The sequence below is a fragment of the Athene cunicularia genome (assembly GCF_003259725.1).
Source record: "Athene cunicularia isolate RWA chromosome 17 unlocalized genomic scaffold, athCun1 chr17_part1, whole genome shotgun sequence".
Classification (NCBI taxonomy): Eukaryota; Metazoa; Chordata; class Aves; order Strigiformes; family Strigidae; genus Athene; species Athene cunicularia.
The window spans coordinates 7,018,404-7,033,885 of record NW_020799122.1 but is presented as its reverse complement, the minus strand read 5'-3'; the positions used below and the strand labels follow the sequence as shown (position 1 = coordinate 7,033,885).

General features: G+C 45.7%; 1 protein-coding gene across 3 annotated transcripts in view; it reads left to right on the top strand.

The window, feature by feature from the left end:
- The window catches only part of LOC113486516 (collagen alpha-1(XXVII) chain-like), a 162,012-nt gene that overhangs the window by 71,551 nt on the left and 74,979 nt on the right, over positions 1-15,482 (top strand). For all 3 annotated transcript variants that reach the window (XM_026860526.1, XM_026860525.1, XM_026860524.1), the window contains 8 exons: positions 134-178; positions 3,769-3,822; positions 4,234-4,278; positions 12,075-12,128; positions 12,850-12,903; positions 13,059-13,112; positions 14,970-15,023; positions 15,332-15,385. In XM_026860526.1, the coding sequence (XP_026716327.1) occupies positions 134-178; positions 3,769-3,822; positions 4,234-4,278; positions 12,075-12,128; positions 12,850-12,903; positions 13,059-13,112; positions 14,970-15,023; positions 15,332-15,385 (414 nt within the window). The remainder of the gene's footprint in view (positions 1-133; positions 179-3,768; positions 3,823-4,233; positions 4,279-12,074; positions 12,129-12,849; positions 12,904-13,058; positions 13,113-14,969; positions 15,024-15,331; positions 15,386-15,482) is intronic.

The following is a 15,482-nucleotide window of genomic DNA, read 5'->3' as shown; positions in this document are numbered from 1 at the left end:
GGGCTGGGGGGGGGTCGGAAGGGGGAGGGACATTCTTTTCACTTTCCTCAAGTTCTTGAAACACTGAGCTGCCTTTCAGCCTCTGTTTGTCTACAAAGTGTCTGTAACCATGTCGGTTTGTCTTTCCTTTTAGGGAGAATTGGGAGCCCCAGGTCCTCCTGGAGTCCTTGGACTCATTGTAAGTACAAAAACAAATGGAGATCTGGCTTCTCAGGGCTTTAACCCTTTCAGCCTGCATAACTACGCACAGATTTTCTTCTTCCTGTAGCAGGGCAGTGAACAGGGCGACTGTTTGTATGGGGGAGGCGTGACATCTGGGGAGAGAGGAGGTTGCCTGGTAGACTTGGGAGGTGGAGGAGAGCAAACCTTTTCTAAGCAAAAGGGGACAGATTAAAGGTTTGCTGTTAGTGCCCTCATTCCTAGATAACTGGCCCTCTTGATAACATTTATTAGGGTATTTCTTCAAAGGTGCAATATTCATTCCACACCAGGATCTGTTGTCTTTTAAAAAGCAAGCCCCAGTATGTAGTAACCTAAGGACATGCAGTTCTTGCTCACGGGAGAGACTGTGGGCAGGAACTGTCTGTCCCCTGGGCATACAGGAATTTTACGTGCACTCTCACCATCCCATCACTAATGCAGGTAATTATGTGCACAGCCAAATTCCATGCTCCATTACACTCTTCCCCAGCAGGACATAAATGGCTGTAAGCATGGGTGGCAACTCATCCTCTGGCAGCTGTGCAGGGGGTTAGTCAGTGCCCAGCTGAACATATTATGGTTTATTTTTAGGTCTCAGTACTTGTTTCAAGTTATTTCCTTCCATGCACGAAAAGTGGTAGGTTCTGTTAGTACTATAGCATTCTTTCACAGTGATTCCTCCTTGGCTGTGATAATCTATGAAATTTGACTAGCAGTGAAAGCCTTCCCCTTTTGCCTTTCCATAGCTTAAATTACAGGAGTGTGTATGTCAACTGAGGTCAAGGCCTCCATTGCCCTAGACATCACACAAACATCACGCACCAAACCGAGAAATCTTAGACTCCATGGGGGAAAAGCAGAGAATATGGTGAACAAGTGTACCCATCTTGCAGATGGGGGATTGGGGCACAGGTGGAGTAAGGCTTCAGAAAGTTTTTTTGTGGAGACAGGATTTAGGTCTGTGTTTCCCCTTGTTAGTGGAGATGAAAGTAGCTACTTCAGCTGTAGCAGCAGAAAGGATGCGCTCCTGCCAAAGAGCTGTAAGAGGAAGATTGCTATTTAAAAGAATACGATTGAAGGTATTGTCCAAATTGGATCATATTTCTCCCAGCTTTTGGAAAGATTTATCTTAACCTGGTTGCTGTTATCTCACAGATATTTGTTTGTTAGAAAGTAGAAGGTCAGACACAGTAAATGTGATTAAGATCCTTCCAGAGATGACGGAGTCAGGTGGCTGCCTGTCCTCCCCTCCTCGCTGGCCCAGCCAGTGCCATGCTGTTCTGTGCTTGGGATCGATCACAGGGGCCAGGAAGGACAGGGTTTGCCTGGAGCTGATCTGAAATGAGGACAGGCAGTGTGTGGTTTCTAACCTGCCTTTGTCATCGCAATGTTTTTGTCCCACATTGACTGCAGCTACCCAAATGGCATCAAATTCTATGTTAGGTACAACTAAACTGCTTTTTTTTTTTTCCCCCTGACTGGCCCCAAGACCTAGCATTGCATGTCCTAGACCAGGATTCAGCTCCATCATCAGATATTTGGAGTCTGTCACCTTCTCTGTTTAGATCCATTATGTTTCTCTACTGACACCCCAAGTTTTTGCTGGAAAAGGGCAAAACCAGCAGTTGTCCTTTTGCTGCTAAGCCTGTTTTGTCTTAAACTTTAAATATTCCTTCTCCCTTCCCATCGAGATGAAGAAATCATCATTCCTGTTGAGAGCTTCTTCCTAGCTTTACTTTTAAGGCAGAAAGCCGATCCTTTGCAATGCTATTTTTTTCAGGAATCGCTGCAGCTGTAGCAATCAGTTGCTGTCTTTCCCAGTTAATCTGTTGGTACCACTCCAAGCAGATAAAAATTTCAAACTGAGATTCAGGTCAAGCTGAGTCAGATCTTGTGCACAACTCCTGAATTCAGGATGCTGAAGCATCTCTAGTGGGATTGATCTAAGAGTAACCTCCTCCATCCCCCTGGGGAGAAGTGGGCACATCCATCCTGCCTTCTTCTCTCTGTGAGACGGCACCAGCCTCCTTCCCCGGGGTCTGCAGCATGGGGGTCACGCTGTAGGGCATGGAGAAGGCGGCTGGGTGTTTGCTCCAGGCTGGTCCCCATTCATCACTTCCTTCTTTCCCAGCTACAGCCACCCCCGGCGGACCGGCCGTGTTCCGGCTGCCTCCACACACCCTGCGGGTGTTTGGGTTTGCTGCTTAAGAGAGGCCGAAGAGTAGAATTAGATGTAACTAAAGTCTCTTGCTCTCCTAATTAACTGTGTGGGCAAAGCTTTGAGTAAATGCGTTTCTACAAGAAGCCTTTATGCTGGGAGGTATGAAAAGGGCGTCTGTTCAGGCGGCTGGAGCCCAGCGCTCCCAGCGTGACTGCAGGCCCGAGACTGCCTCCCAGAGCAGCGTTCCTCCAGCAGAGCCTTGCCCTGTTTATTTACACATTGCAGGCAAGGCTGCTGCACCGTATCACTGGCTCTCTTCATGGGCAGAAAGCAGTCAAAAGCCTGTTTAAATGCCGCCCGCTGAAGGCTTTCTTTTGTAGGCGCACACACAGGTACACACAGCAACCCTGAGCTCGTGCTGCAGTTTCTCGTACAAGTCCTAGCGCATGACGCCATGCTGACTTCTCACTGAACGGCCACGCTGATGAGACACCTCTGTCCCTACCTCCTGCTTCTCCTCTCTCATCCCTATATCACTTGTAGATATCAGAGCTTGGTAGTGACACAAATTTTTTGACTATTGCCTTTTTATGCTGTTTGGACCTGTGTTCTTTATAACACACCCTCAAACTCCCTCTGGAGAACTCAGGAATACTGTGGTAGTTTCTTCCTGAGAACACGAGTAACTTCACCAAGAATAAATACACTCCAGGATTGCCTTAAACCAGTTTAGTATTTTCATTTTTCAAACAGTGGAAGAGGGAAATTAATCCATTCAGAAGTTAGGAAGAACATACAAGAAAAATTTTCTCAGATCCTACCACAGTTGCAGACTTCTAGGTGGTTTGTTAATTAATTTTCCATTATTTTGCCATTAATTTACTAGCCTGAATTCCTTACCTATTTTTTAAGTGGATCAGGACCCCAGGCTCCTGGTTTTGGAGTCTGACCACACTCCCCAGCTCCTCTATGTCCTGCGGTGCAGGAGCGGGATGCTCACACATTTTCCAGGCTCCCATCATGCTCTGCCCTACTGCCATGGCCACGGACAGGAGCAGCAGCACAGTGGAGCCAGCTGAGCTGATCATGGGGGCCAGCTCACATATCCCATGGTTAGTGTCAAGGCACTTTGGGGTCTCTCCTTTGTGGCAAGAGCAGGATGCTAATAGGAGCTGCTCTTCTTCCCTCACGTGCCTTCGAGGCAGACACCCTGTGCTTCTTTTACTTAGAGGGTGTCTACACATCAAAAGTCTCTTGTCTCATGCCAGGATGATGCTTGTGCTGAAATCAGGGCTGAAATTCCTCAGGGATACTGAGAAACCAGATAGGAGAGAAATTTCACACCAAGTACAGCTGTCTATTGGTTTTGCACCTAATGACTTTGGTAATTTTCTTTCTCTTACTAGGGTGACATGGGCTCTGTTGGACCGATAGGCTATCCAGGACCAAAAGGCTTAAAGGTGAGAGAATAACTGAGCTGTGCAAGTCCCTCCACAGGCAGGGCTGAAGATCTCACTGTTCCTCCCTTGGGTAACAGTGACTTGTCCCAGGAGAAAGGACAGGCAGCAGTGATGCTTGTCCATTGACCCAGGCACAGGGCTGTCGAACACAACGTCCCGCTGGTGGTCTGCAGTAGGTGTAAGTCAGCGGACAATCCCAGGGGCATTTTCCCTGTGTGCCTCCAGCCCATGAAGGGTGTTTAAAGAGTGTGTGATGGAGCACGCTTTGGGAGCTGGCCTTGGGGCTGGGCCAGGCCAGTGCTGTGGGTCTGAGCCACCAGCCCCATCAGGGACATCAGTGTCATCAGTGTCATAGACCTGAGCAAGCCTTCACAATGGCTCAGTCTCACTCTGAACTTTCTTTTGTTTTAGGGGCTGATGGGAAACCCTGGAGAACATGGACTGAAAGGTGATAAGGTGATCTGAATACTCCCTTATTGCACTGTGTTTTAATTTTGCATGTGAAACCCCCTTTCTAGCTTTTCTTTCTTATTCAGCACCATGGTACTGGTTCCGCTCTGGCTTATCTCTTTGCCCCCCATCCTCCCACCCTTCCTCCTTTCTTGATTCTCTGTTTTGGATTTTCCTTTCTTTTATGATATCTGCCCCATCCCCTTTTCCTTGGAGTTCTTGTATGGATCAGTTTTGCTCAGATCCTCTCTGGAGCTTCTGGCTCCCACAGATTTTGACAGTAACTCTAAGATTATCTGGTGCTTCACTGGGCTTTTATGTTTTTATACTGGTTACATGATGGGATGGGGAGGAGGATGAAGACCTAACAATGCTGACAGTGAGTTTGCATTAATGCATTTGGTGGAAATGCATGATGTGACAAAGCAGCGCAGCTCACTGATTCAAGCAAACCAACTGGATCCCCAGGAAAAACTGTTCTGTGTTAGGTACCTCAGGTGCTGTTCAGAGAGGCTCACCTCAGTTCAGCTTTCTGCTGAGAGGAAATTACCTTATGTCAAACTGATATAAATCACTTTAGAAAAAGAAAAAAAGGAGAGGGGCACTGATTGCAATGATTTAGTGCTGCTGGCACAAAATCACGCAGCTTAAGCTCAATCAGCATAAAGCTCTGTGTGTAAATGTCTCACTGTCATGAGAACCATCCTCCTACAGATACTCAACTGTAGGATTTATTTAGTCTGAAAGAGTGGGAGGTGCAATCATTTATTGTTGGCTCTGATTGCTCAGGAGAGCAACGGAAAATGACCATTAAGTGTATTCTCCTCCTCCTGTCTGATGTTTTATTCTCTTGTTAGATGTTTGCTTTTAAACAATGATTTAGCAGCCCAAAACTGCACATGGGGGAAGTAGTGTCAAGCCAGTTGATCCCACTCTCGTTATATTATAGCAGCTCTTTGCCAGAGCTCCTGTGTCTGCAGTTTCCATTTCTCCCCTTCACTGCCTTTTCACTTTTGTAGAGGAAGGAGAAGGCAAGTGAAGGCCTTTTCTTTAGGGCAAACTTAAGACGTCATAGCTGCTTTCTTGACTCAACACCAATTCCTAGAGACCACAGACTCTTCCAGCTTCTCCTTGGAATAAATGATTGAATATCTTAAGAATCACCAATGTTTAAATCATTGTTTAGCACAGTGAACCTTCCTGGACATTACAGTCTCCATCACTTTACACAGACTGCTCTGTTCATCCCCAGTATTTCTCTAGCCGCAGCTATCACAGTAACCAAATGGTTTGCAGCTCTCCCTAGAGTTATCCTTACAATACTCCCAAGTGCAGAATCACCCATCCCCCCCCAATAATCCCATGCTCGGTCTTGCAGCCTCTCTCTTGAGATGCAGGAAACCTTTTCTTTCCCTCCCTAGCTACCTCTTTCATGGCATTTTCCTTGGACAGGACAGACTTCCTTCTTGCCTTTCCTTACAGCCCTTTCCTAATTCAAGGCTGACAAACCTTCCCTCCTACTCAAGCCTCCTCTGTCCCTAATGAGTTGACTTCAGTTCAAATATCCTGGGTGCTATCAGACACTCGGATCAGAGCAGTGGCGACCTCAGAGTCAGAGAGAGCTTCCAAACACTTGTGTGTATCCTTTCCAGCAGCCCAACAGCCAAAGGGCTGGGAAATACAAGATAAAGGAGAATCAGACCTGATTAGTCATCGATGGCCACAAGGCTCATCTGCTCAGGAGAACACACGCAGCTCTGGCATTGCAATTTTTACCCAAAGCATCAGAGTCTGCTGCACTTGTTTGCATGAGTATAAACAAAGTTCATCAGCTCTTCTTACACTGGGGGGAGGATTTGGCCTGAAATAGCTTTGTGGTTTTTTCAGTTATTTGGTTTTCTGATTTTTTTGGTCTTGCTGTTCAGCTATAGTTGGCCCAGTTTATAATACTTCTCCAACTGATCAAAAGGCTGTTGCATTCATTTACTCACTCCCATGTTTTTTTAGTGAGTGGGACCTTTGAGCCTTTTCATTTTCTCTCTGATTTGGGCATCATGAGCAAAACCACTCATCCCTTCTTACAGCTTGTTTACATTTGTGTTTTAATCGTTTATGTTCTGGTGTCACTAACAAATTTAAATGATACCTGGTCTTGCTGCTTTTGCTCAATTTGTAGCAAGGGAAAAACTCTTCCTTCAAAGAGCTTGTGTTCTGAATGCATGTGTGGTAGTAGGAAAGGACATTTGTGTCCTTCGTATTAGGTGAGGGCTTCTGAGTCACAGGAGTCACTGAGGAGGGGGTTGCTAGAGGTGGGAAGTACACCCTGGCCTCTTTGACCCTCTCCTTGCCAAGATCATCTTTCATCTTACTGCCTGCCTTGTTTCAATGAAAACGGTTTTTATGTCAGCCTTTATTAAGAAGCTGCATCGTAATAAATCATTCTTTGCTCCCTTTGTTTTTGACACACGCTTTTTAATAGAAGCACTTTTAGAAATACCTGACTTAAGGAAATCCCGCATAGAGGAGAGCAGAAGCAGGATCTCTGTTCACACAGTGCCCGGTTGGGCTTGTGTTGCAGGAGGGACCCTACCTGGAGCAGAGGGATTGACATGTCCCTTCTGTAACCTCTCACCAGCTGTGTCACTGTTAGTTTCTGCTGCTATTGCTGGTTTTAATGCTTTGACATGTTAGTTAAAGGCTTTCTCTGATTGCCTACTATTGTTTATTCTGTTCATTAGATTTTGACTTCATTATAACCCTCCATTGTCATCTTCAGACAAAACTGTCTTACTACTCTGACCAGAAACATAAGCAGCCTCCTTGAATGTTGTATTTATTCTCTATGTCTGTTGGTCTGAAAGTTTGCCTCTTGCCATTCTTGAAACATTTTCAGACCACAGTTGTATGCTAATCTGCCTCTGCAGAGATCCTTATTCATGGCTTGTTCACCTCCCAAGTAACAAAGTTCCCCTCTCTGCTGGATGTTGAAGATGTAATTACAAGGGTGCACTTAGCTAACTAGTTGGGGATGACAGTCCAGTCACCATGCAGCAACCCTTTCCCTGCACACTGGTGTGGCTCAAGCACACCCATCCCACCGTGTCACTCTATGAGCAAGTCTCTGAGTTCCCTTTGAAGAGCAAATTATTTCAGATTTCCAACCTGGTGCTGCTTTCCAGTCACACGTTCACCAGGAATGCTGCAGGAGAAGGGAGAGCTGGCACCATACGATGCAGAGGCGATGCACAGCCCATACAGCAGAAAGCTCTGTTAGAGTCTGGGAGTCCTGTTTACAGCCCGGGTAGTAAACAGGGGTCAGAAATCAGTTGCAGACACGTGATTTTCCATAGGGGTTGAGCTGCCAACTGTCCAGGCATTTTTCCTGAGACTGTGGGCACCTCAAATGGCTAGTCCATCTCTGAAAGACCTGACCCACATGCTGAGTGTGTTGAATGTGCAAGATGATTGTATCCAGGTACTAGCAAGCACAGATGATCCCCAGGCTCAGCCAACAGTAGCTCTCAGCCTTACTGAACATTCCAGCACCAAAGCAACACCTTACACCAGAGAGTCCCAGCCTATGGAAGGCCGAATCTTGTATGAAGATGTCAGGTGGATTCTCTGGAAAGCAGTAACGATTTAGAAATGGAGGCTTTTCCCAAAGGAATGTGAGGGACTTGCAGGAGAAGTTCAGTAGTGTCCCATGACATGGCCAGAGGAAAGGGCAATAAATGTACTGGCTCTCCCCCCGCCACCATGGTTTTCAGAAAGCTAGTAAACACAGAGTTAAACTTTATATGATTTAAAAAAAAAAAAAAAAAAAAAAAAAAAAAAAAAAAAAAAAAAAAAGCCCTGGTCATTTGTCAGCATCTGAAATGCTGGGTCAGCAGAGATGGAGAGCGGCAAACCTCACTGCTCCATGCTGACAATAATCAGTAACCTTTCATAATTAGCAATTCACAACAGATGAGAGCAGCCTTGGGGGCCTCACACCTTCCATCTGCTGCTACTCACGGACTAGCCCAGGTCTGAGGGGCAACAGGGATTTCAAGAGCGTCCGATGTCCTCCCTGGCAAGGGACAGTTTTTTCCTCCCATCGTAGTTCTGCCGGACGTGGCTGCGTCCGCGTGGCGCTGCCTGCGCCGTGCCCTGTGTTACTGCCCTGGGAGTGCCCCAGGGTCCCTGGAGCACAGCCCATACTGCTCCTGCCTGGCCTGTCCCAGCAGCTCCAGGCCACAGTTCGCAGTGTTGATGAGATTTAATTAGATGTCTGCAGTCTCCTGTCAAAACCATCTGTCTCAGTCACATCCAAGCATGTGGCCTGGTACAGGTTTGTCTTTGTGTAGGTGAGGAAAACTCCCTTCTCTCAAGAGCAGTCAGATCAGACACCGGTCAAATCTCAGCACGATGACAGGGTGGCTGGATGGGGCGTGTGGGCAGCAGTAACCGAGGCTGCCACCTTGATGCACCTGGGAGAGGGTCCTCGCTGCAATGCTGCATCTTTCAGAAATGCTGCTACTGTTCCCCTTTGCCACAACAGGAGGAACCACCTGCCTCAGCACTGAGAGGGGTTTTCCCTTTCCATGAGAGGGTCTTTCACTGTTTTTTGGACTTTGTTTCCTACGTTGCCTTGTTCAATGTTCTCCAAGGTGCAGCTCATGAATCCCAATGCATGCATCACATGGTGGAGGCCAGGCATGAACTAGAATAAGGGGCAACATCCCACTCCTCCTGCAAAAATCACATCTTTGTATCTAGCTGCTAGACAGGCAAGTACAGAGCACACCAACGCTAACCAACCCCTTCTGCATCCCCCATAAAAGCTTGATATCACAGACTTTAATGTTGTTATTTACAGCTTTGGTTTTCCCACAAAATGGGTCATCCTTCTGTTCCCATTTATATGTTTTCATGGAGGCAGTGAGAGGGGGCAGAGAGGGTCGCATCTGCTTTTACAGGGAGAAGTGGAATTACTGTATAACCGTGAAATAGAGTGGTCTTGAGAACACCACGTGATGCTGAGTGCAGAGGAAAGGTGGAGGAAGTGGAGGAAATCCTAGCTACTTGTTCACATAAAGGAGTTTTATGATTCAGGACATCTGTAACTTGTGAAGGACACAGCTCGGTAAAATACCTCTAGTGGTTCTGCAGTGTTACTTCCCCTTGTATTGCTAAGCAGAAAGTCTTGGGAAAAGAGATGTCCAGTTGAGAGCAAAATGAGTTTTTTGCACAGCAACATCCTCTGCATCCTACAGACAGCAAACACACCTCGTACTTGCAAATCTGTCACTTCCCTCATGGCCCCCTCTCTGTGCAGCGTGGTGGTAAGAAGAGCCTCAGGGTCTCTGAAGCTGCACTTCTTTTTATAGGTGAAACATGAAACATAGGCAATACCCCATGGGCAGAGCCTGTTTGTAATTTCAGATTGTACATTCCTCCTCCTCCTCATGAGCAAAGTCCTTGCAGCCCCTTTTCATCATCTCAACGTCGATTTTTTTTTAATAATAAACATGCCTGACCTCTTTCCTCCTTATTTTTCCCTTCATGTTAAGGAAACACACCCCAAGTCACAGTTTCAGATTTACGATGCTCAAGGCAGGCAAAAGGGTCCCCTGTCCCTCAGTTTTGGTTTAAGATATTAATGGCCATTGCAGATGGACCATTCATGCCATAAGATTTTGTTCTGCTATTGCAACAGCATGTGAATGTCTTTTGTGGAGCCCAGATAAAGATGAGAGATGTGTTTTGTCTTTCCTTCTTCCTTCTTATTACCCTCTCTAATGCCCATTTCTCAGAGTTGTTTGAAAACCATTTTCTCTGTCATGCAGGCATTGTCCCACTTTGCTTAAAGGTCAGTGATAAAGGTTTGTTCCTGCCTGTTGCTATGCTCAGGAAACTCTTTTGTGGTAGTCATTTCTTAATGTCCTTCTTCCAAAACGTTTTTTCAACAACCACTTATACTGTCTGGGTAGAAAAGCGCTTAATAAAAAAAAATCTTTTGGTTTGACCCTCAGCATAGGTGATAAAGACAAGGAGTTTTCAGAGCAAACCTTTCACTTTCAAGAAAATTTTTCTGCTGTCTTCTGACAGGAGCGAGAATTAGAGTAGATTTCAGTGTTTTAAGTCTTGGACTAAATAAAATAAGTAGAAAATTCGGAGAAGATGCGAGAAATCTGGCAATGACTGGAAATTATCTGGGTCATACAGTAGTTTTTTTGCCATCTCTATTGTATCTAGTACTTGGGGTTCATCCGAACTGAAGCTGTGTAAATAGCTGATTGTTTCCATTTGCTTGCATTAAAAACAAAATAAAAGAGATAGATGGAAAATATTTCAGATGAAGCAAAATGCTGGTTGTTTGATGAAACGAAAATATTTTAGGTTAAAAAAAAAATGAGTAAAATTAATTTAACGTTTTTAAGAGCAAGATTTTAATTTTGCTGTATAAAAGATTTGTTTTGAAGATGGTTCAGTGAAATGTTCTTGGGAACACTTACCAAAATATTTAAGCAAATTTAGCATGAATCCATTAAGTGTTTCCATCACTGATTCTGCATAGTTTTTAATTATTTTTCTTCTGAAATAGTTGTCTCCAAAAAGCCTTTCCCAACTGAACCCTTAACCGTCCACAATTTCATTATCCCTTGCATGTTATTGAAATAGTAAGAATTATTTCAAGTCTCTGATAATAGCTGGGTGGTTTTTTGCTTGAGTAGAAGTGGACTTCCTCTGTCATCTCTTTGTAGACTTTGGCTCTGTCACAGGAATCCATATGTCTTCCATGTGGACTATGTTTAAACATATAGCTCTCTGCTCTTGGATGGCTTGTTCCCTTACGAGGAAGCCAAGTTTAGAGGCATGTGCTGTGCATGGGACAGAGTTCCTCCAACAGTTATTTCTGTTGGGTCTTGTCACTGTACCAAGTTTTTATAGTCACTCCTCCTTTGACTTCCCAAGTAGAATTTTCCTTTCTCTGCCCCATCATTGACTCATCCTTTGTTTAAGTCAATCACTAAATAATTGAGGTTGGAAGGGACATCAGGAGGTCATCTTGTCCAACAGGCTGCTCACAGCAGGATTAAGAGGCAGTGCAAGATAGCCCACCGCTCCTAACAAAACCTTCAGGGATACTTATTTTTTACCCAGGGAGTCAGAGGCTGCTACGATGATTCAAAGAGTGGAAAGAAAAGTAGCTGGGTTAGGAAGTAGTGTCGATGATGGTGTGCTCCGAGCTCAGAGATGGGATCCCATCTCAGTGAACACCAGCCTACCCCTTCAGGGGAGCCTGAGCCAAGATACTGGCAGTGAGATGATACTAAAGCATAACTAGAAGTTGCTCTTGTTTTCTTATAGAAGATCAATCTCTGATGCCAGCACTAGGATGCGCTCACAAAAACCCTGAGTTTTGTTTACTTTTCTATAGAGTCTTATGAGAGGAAAGGTCCATTCATTGAAAACTAGCTCTTCTGTTCAGCTGAATTTTAGCACTTCACCAATTTCACGGTTGCTGTTAGCCAGAGGAATGTAGGCTCTCTTCTTGCAGCTTCTATAGAAACACAATGCTTGGGAATTCATATTTTTCTCTCTTGCAGTTTTATTTCTCAGTTTAGAACCAATGTTGGGAAATACGTACTTCATTCAGGATTGTTGTTACAGTTAATATGATCTACAGTTTGCCAGCAGTTCAGTTTTGAATGAAGCTAGTGACGAGACTTTTGCTGTACAATTCACCGTCTAGCATCTACCTGGGCATTTTGGCCATTGCTGTTGCCTATTTTAACTCTCTGGTGATGTGTATCCAGGGTGATCAGGGAGGAGCAGGTGTTCCAGGAGATGTCGGCTTCCAAGGAGACAAGGTAATTGGTCTTTTCTCCACCATTTTTTTTTCCGTACATAGCAGTATGTGTGGCCACCAGCTTTCTCAGCATATCTTAAGCCACGAGGAGCTGGAACTAGCTGCATCCTGCTGTCAGGTTTCCCTGCTCAGATAGTTCTCATTTGGGGTACACTGTGCCTTTCTAAAATTCATGTCAATATATGGATTTTGTTGTTACTCATAATAAAAGCAGTTCTACTGGGGGATTTCTGTAAAAGGAGACATATATTCGTACAGAAATTGGAGGTAAAGGGATGGGATTGAGGGGGATGGGGTGAATGTGTGTGGTCCAGTGACTGCAGACTCAGAGGTTTTGTCTGCTCAGTGTGACAGCTTAAACCCTGACCCAGTGGAGCACTTAACACTGTGCATAACTTCTAAGTAAATGACTTCTCCCCTGTGACTACAATATGATACCAACTTCAGCTGACTAATGCTCTACTTAGCGCTGCACTGGGGCCTACGTGGCTTTGAGCCACAACGAACTGCAACGGCTCATGTTCTTTGGGGTTAAATTCAGCCCCAGCTTTAGCAGAAATGGCTCACTGACATTAGTGCAACTGTCCCAGCCCCTTGCAGGGCTGAGTTCAGCCCCTTAGAAAATGTTCCTCTCTGCTGCAGAGGAGCTGGAGCCCGGGGAAGTGGTATCTTTTTTTTATGCTTCTTTGTATTTTCTGAAAAAATCTGTCTCTCTCTCTCAGGGCAGCCAGGGTTTGCCTGGGGTCCCTGGGGCACGAGGGAAAGCGGGCCCCCTGGTAAGTGATCAAGCATCCTCTGCTTCCTCATCTCCCTTTCTAAAGGTTCAGTGCCCAGCTGGAAAGACAGCTTGGCAGGGGTGTGCTATTCTAAACAGGAAAGCCAATAGCCAGGAGCCAGCTCACTTCTCTCCATGTTTTTCTGATTTCTGCAGGGAAAAGTCGGTGACAAAGGTCCAGTCGGGTTTCCAGGACCACCTGGCCCTGAGGTATGTCCCACCACGTCCTCCTCACATCTTTCCTTTCTTTGGTAACTTCTGCAGTGTCCTTTCTTCAGCAAATTCTCACGGTAACACCTCTCTCCCATCTCTTTTTGCCTCTGCAGTAGTTATTTGATGCCTGCAGCTTGCCGCCCCACTGAGCACCAGCTCTCTGATAAACACCCATATGGTGTTTGAGAGATGCCCATCTTCTTTCCCCACTGGAGGCCTTTAGCTCCCGAGCTGTGTACACACAGACAGGCCCACAGAGGGTTTTGATTAGGAGGCATATGCATATAGCTGTTGCTAATTTATATGGAAAGCAAGAGCCAAACGCTGCCTCCCAAGTGGGCACCCAGCCCAACGGAGGGAGGGGACGGCTGCCACTGCTACTGCTCACCATGGCACCTGAGCCCTGATACATTTACCAACCCGAAACTGGGGTGTTCTGGGGTCAGAGCTTTTGCTAACGATGGGCAGATGGATTGGTTCAGGACAATGTCACACCAAGGTCCAGAAACACCGAGGCAGAAAGAGCTTTGCAGTGTTGTGGGATTTACTGTTATTTAATGAATTGAGGTCCACTTTCGTTCAAAGTGAGAGATGGGGTAAACTGTCCCATCTTGTACTGCACTCAGATTTCCTGATTTCCAACTACCATTCCAAGCCTTTTTCTTCCCAGTCTTCCTGTGCAAGTCCTGTATGTAACAGCTTGTTCTTTTTCTTGTTCAGAAAGGTCAGTCCCCAAAGATTGTCTCTAACTCACCAAGAGCCCCAGACTGTCTCCCAGCCACCAGCTAGACTCTTTGGACACTGGTCTTTCTACTCACCTTGGTGTTCTCTGGCCCTTGAAGTTGTTCTTCAACTGCTTTTGTGGGGCAGAACACTCATTTCTTGAATCTTGCATCTCACTTTCCACCTACCCTCCTTTTTTTAGTGTAGGGCTTCAGTTCTCTGCTAGGATGGTACATGAGTGGTGATGAGGTAAGGAGATTGAAGATGGGTCATGACCCATTCTGTATCTCATGGTGTCCTGATTTTTCCTTCCAATTTTTGTTGTAAATATCATAGAGGGTTTTATCATTTTTTCTCCCACAGAATACCATTTCAAGTAGAAAAAGACCCTTACTGCCTTTACCAAAAAAATTGTCTCAGTGATACCTTAAATGCAGAATCAGCTTCCCAGCACATTGTCCTTTTTCTTCTTCATAAGCAACCAGACAATGTCTGTAAGATGCTAGAGAGCCACCTCCAGCACAACTGGTGGTCTGTTTTCCCTTCATCAGTGTTCTGGTATTTTGCTGGGTCTGGAAGGGCTCTCGGTCGAGTGCTGCCACTTAGCAATCGTTCTTCTTTGTTGCTATTGGAAGTAACCACAGATTCCTTTGTTTCCTCAGCGAAGGGCTGGTGGGTGGAAAGAAGTCACTGCCTGGCTGAAGGCGGCAGCTAATGAGCATGTCAGCACCTTTCCTAATTCCTCGCCTGCTTCCCTTTGTCACCGAGGCGTGCAGTTCGTTTCTCGGAGCAATGAGATTATGCGCTGACTCATAAAGATTAATTAAAACCCAAATTGCAGTTTTTAGCCGTGTGATGACAGGGAGGGCCTCACAGCAATAAATCTTCTAAGAAGATGGACCTAAAGGGAACTGCTAGGAAAGGCTGCTCTTGAATCCAACCGATAGCACTGCTGCCCTTGTCTTGTTTCATTCCCTCTAGAAGCCACGCAGTGGCCAGCACACAGACACTGCCAGCACGTAACAAACGTCTCGGCCCTTAGCCTTTAATTAAAATTCTCACGGAGGCTGTCCTCTGAAGCTGGCTGCAAAACTCCACCTGTGCACCCTGACTATTTCTCATTTTCTTCAGGGCTTCCCAGGTGACATTGGCCCACCAGGAGAAAATGGTCCTGAAGGCCTGAAGGTGAGTGGGGCAGAGATTGAGGCTCTGTGTGGGGTGGGAGGCAGCCAGGGAAAATAAAGTAGTGGGAAGGAGGGAGAGAGAAAACCCTGGAGATTCCTAAAGATTGTCCCTGGCCAACATTTCAGCTTGGTCTGTTTGGCTTGAGGTCCCTCCAAGTGCAGAGTTTTCTTTTTTTCAATTTTTTTTTCTGTAACAAAATTGACATTGGATGATGTCCCGTGGCTGTGAAAGAGACCTTCTCATTTTAATTGCCCTTCTGAGCTTATGTTTCTATTTTCTGAGTATCTTTTCCTTTGGCTCTTTCTCAGGGAAAGCCAGGAGCAAGAGGTTTACCTGGGCCAAGAGGACTGCCTGGACAAGAGGTGAGTGTCCTCAGACCAAAAGTAAATTGGTTTTAAAGTATAATGTTGAATTTTAAAGATTAATATATGCTGAAATGGTGCCTGCAACTTGAAATCC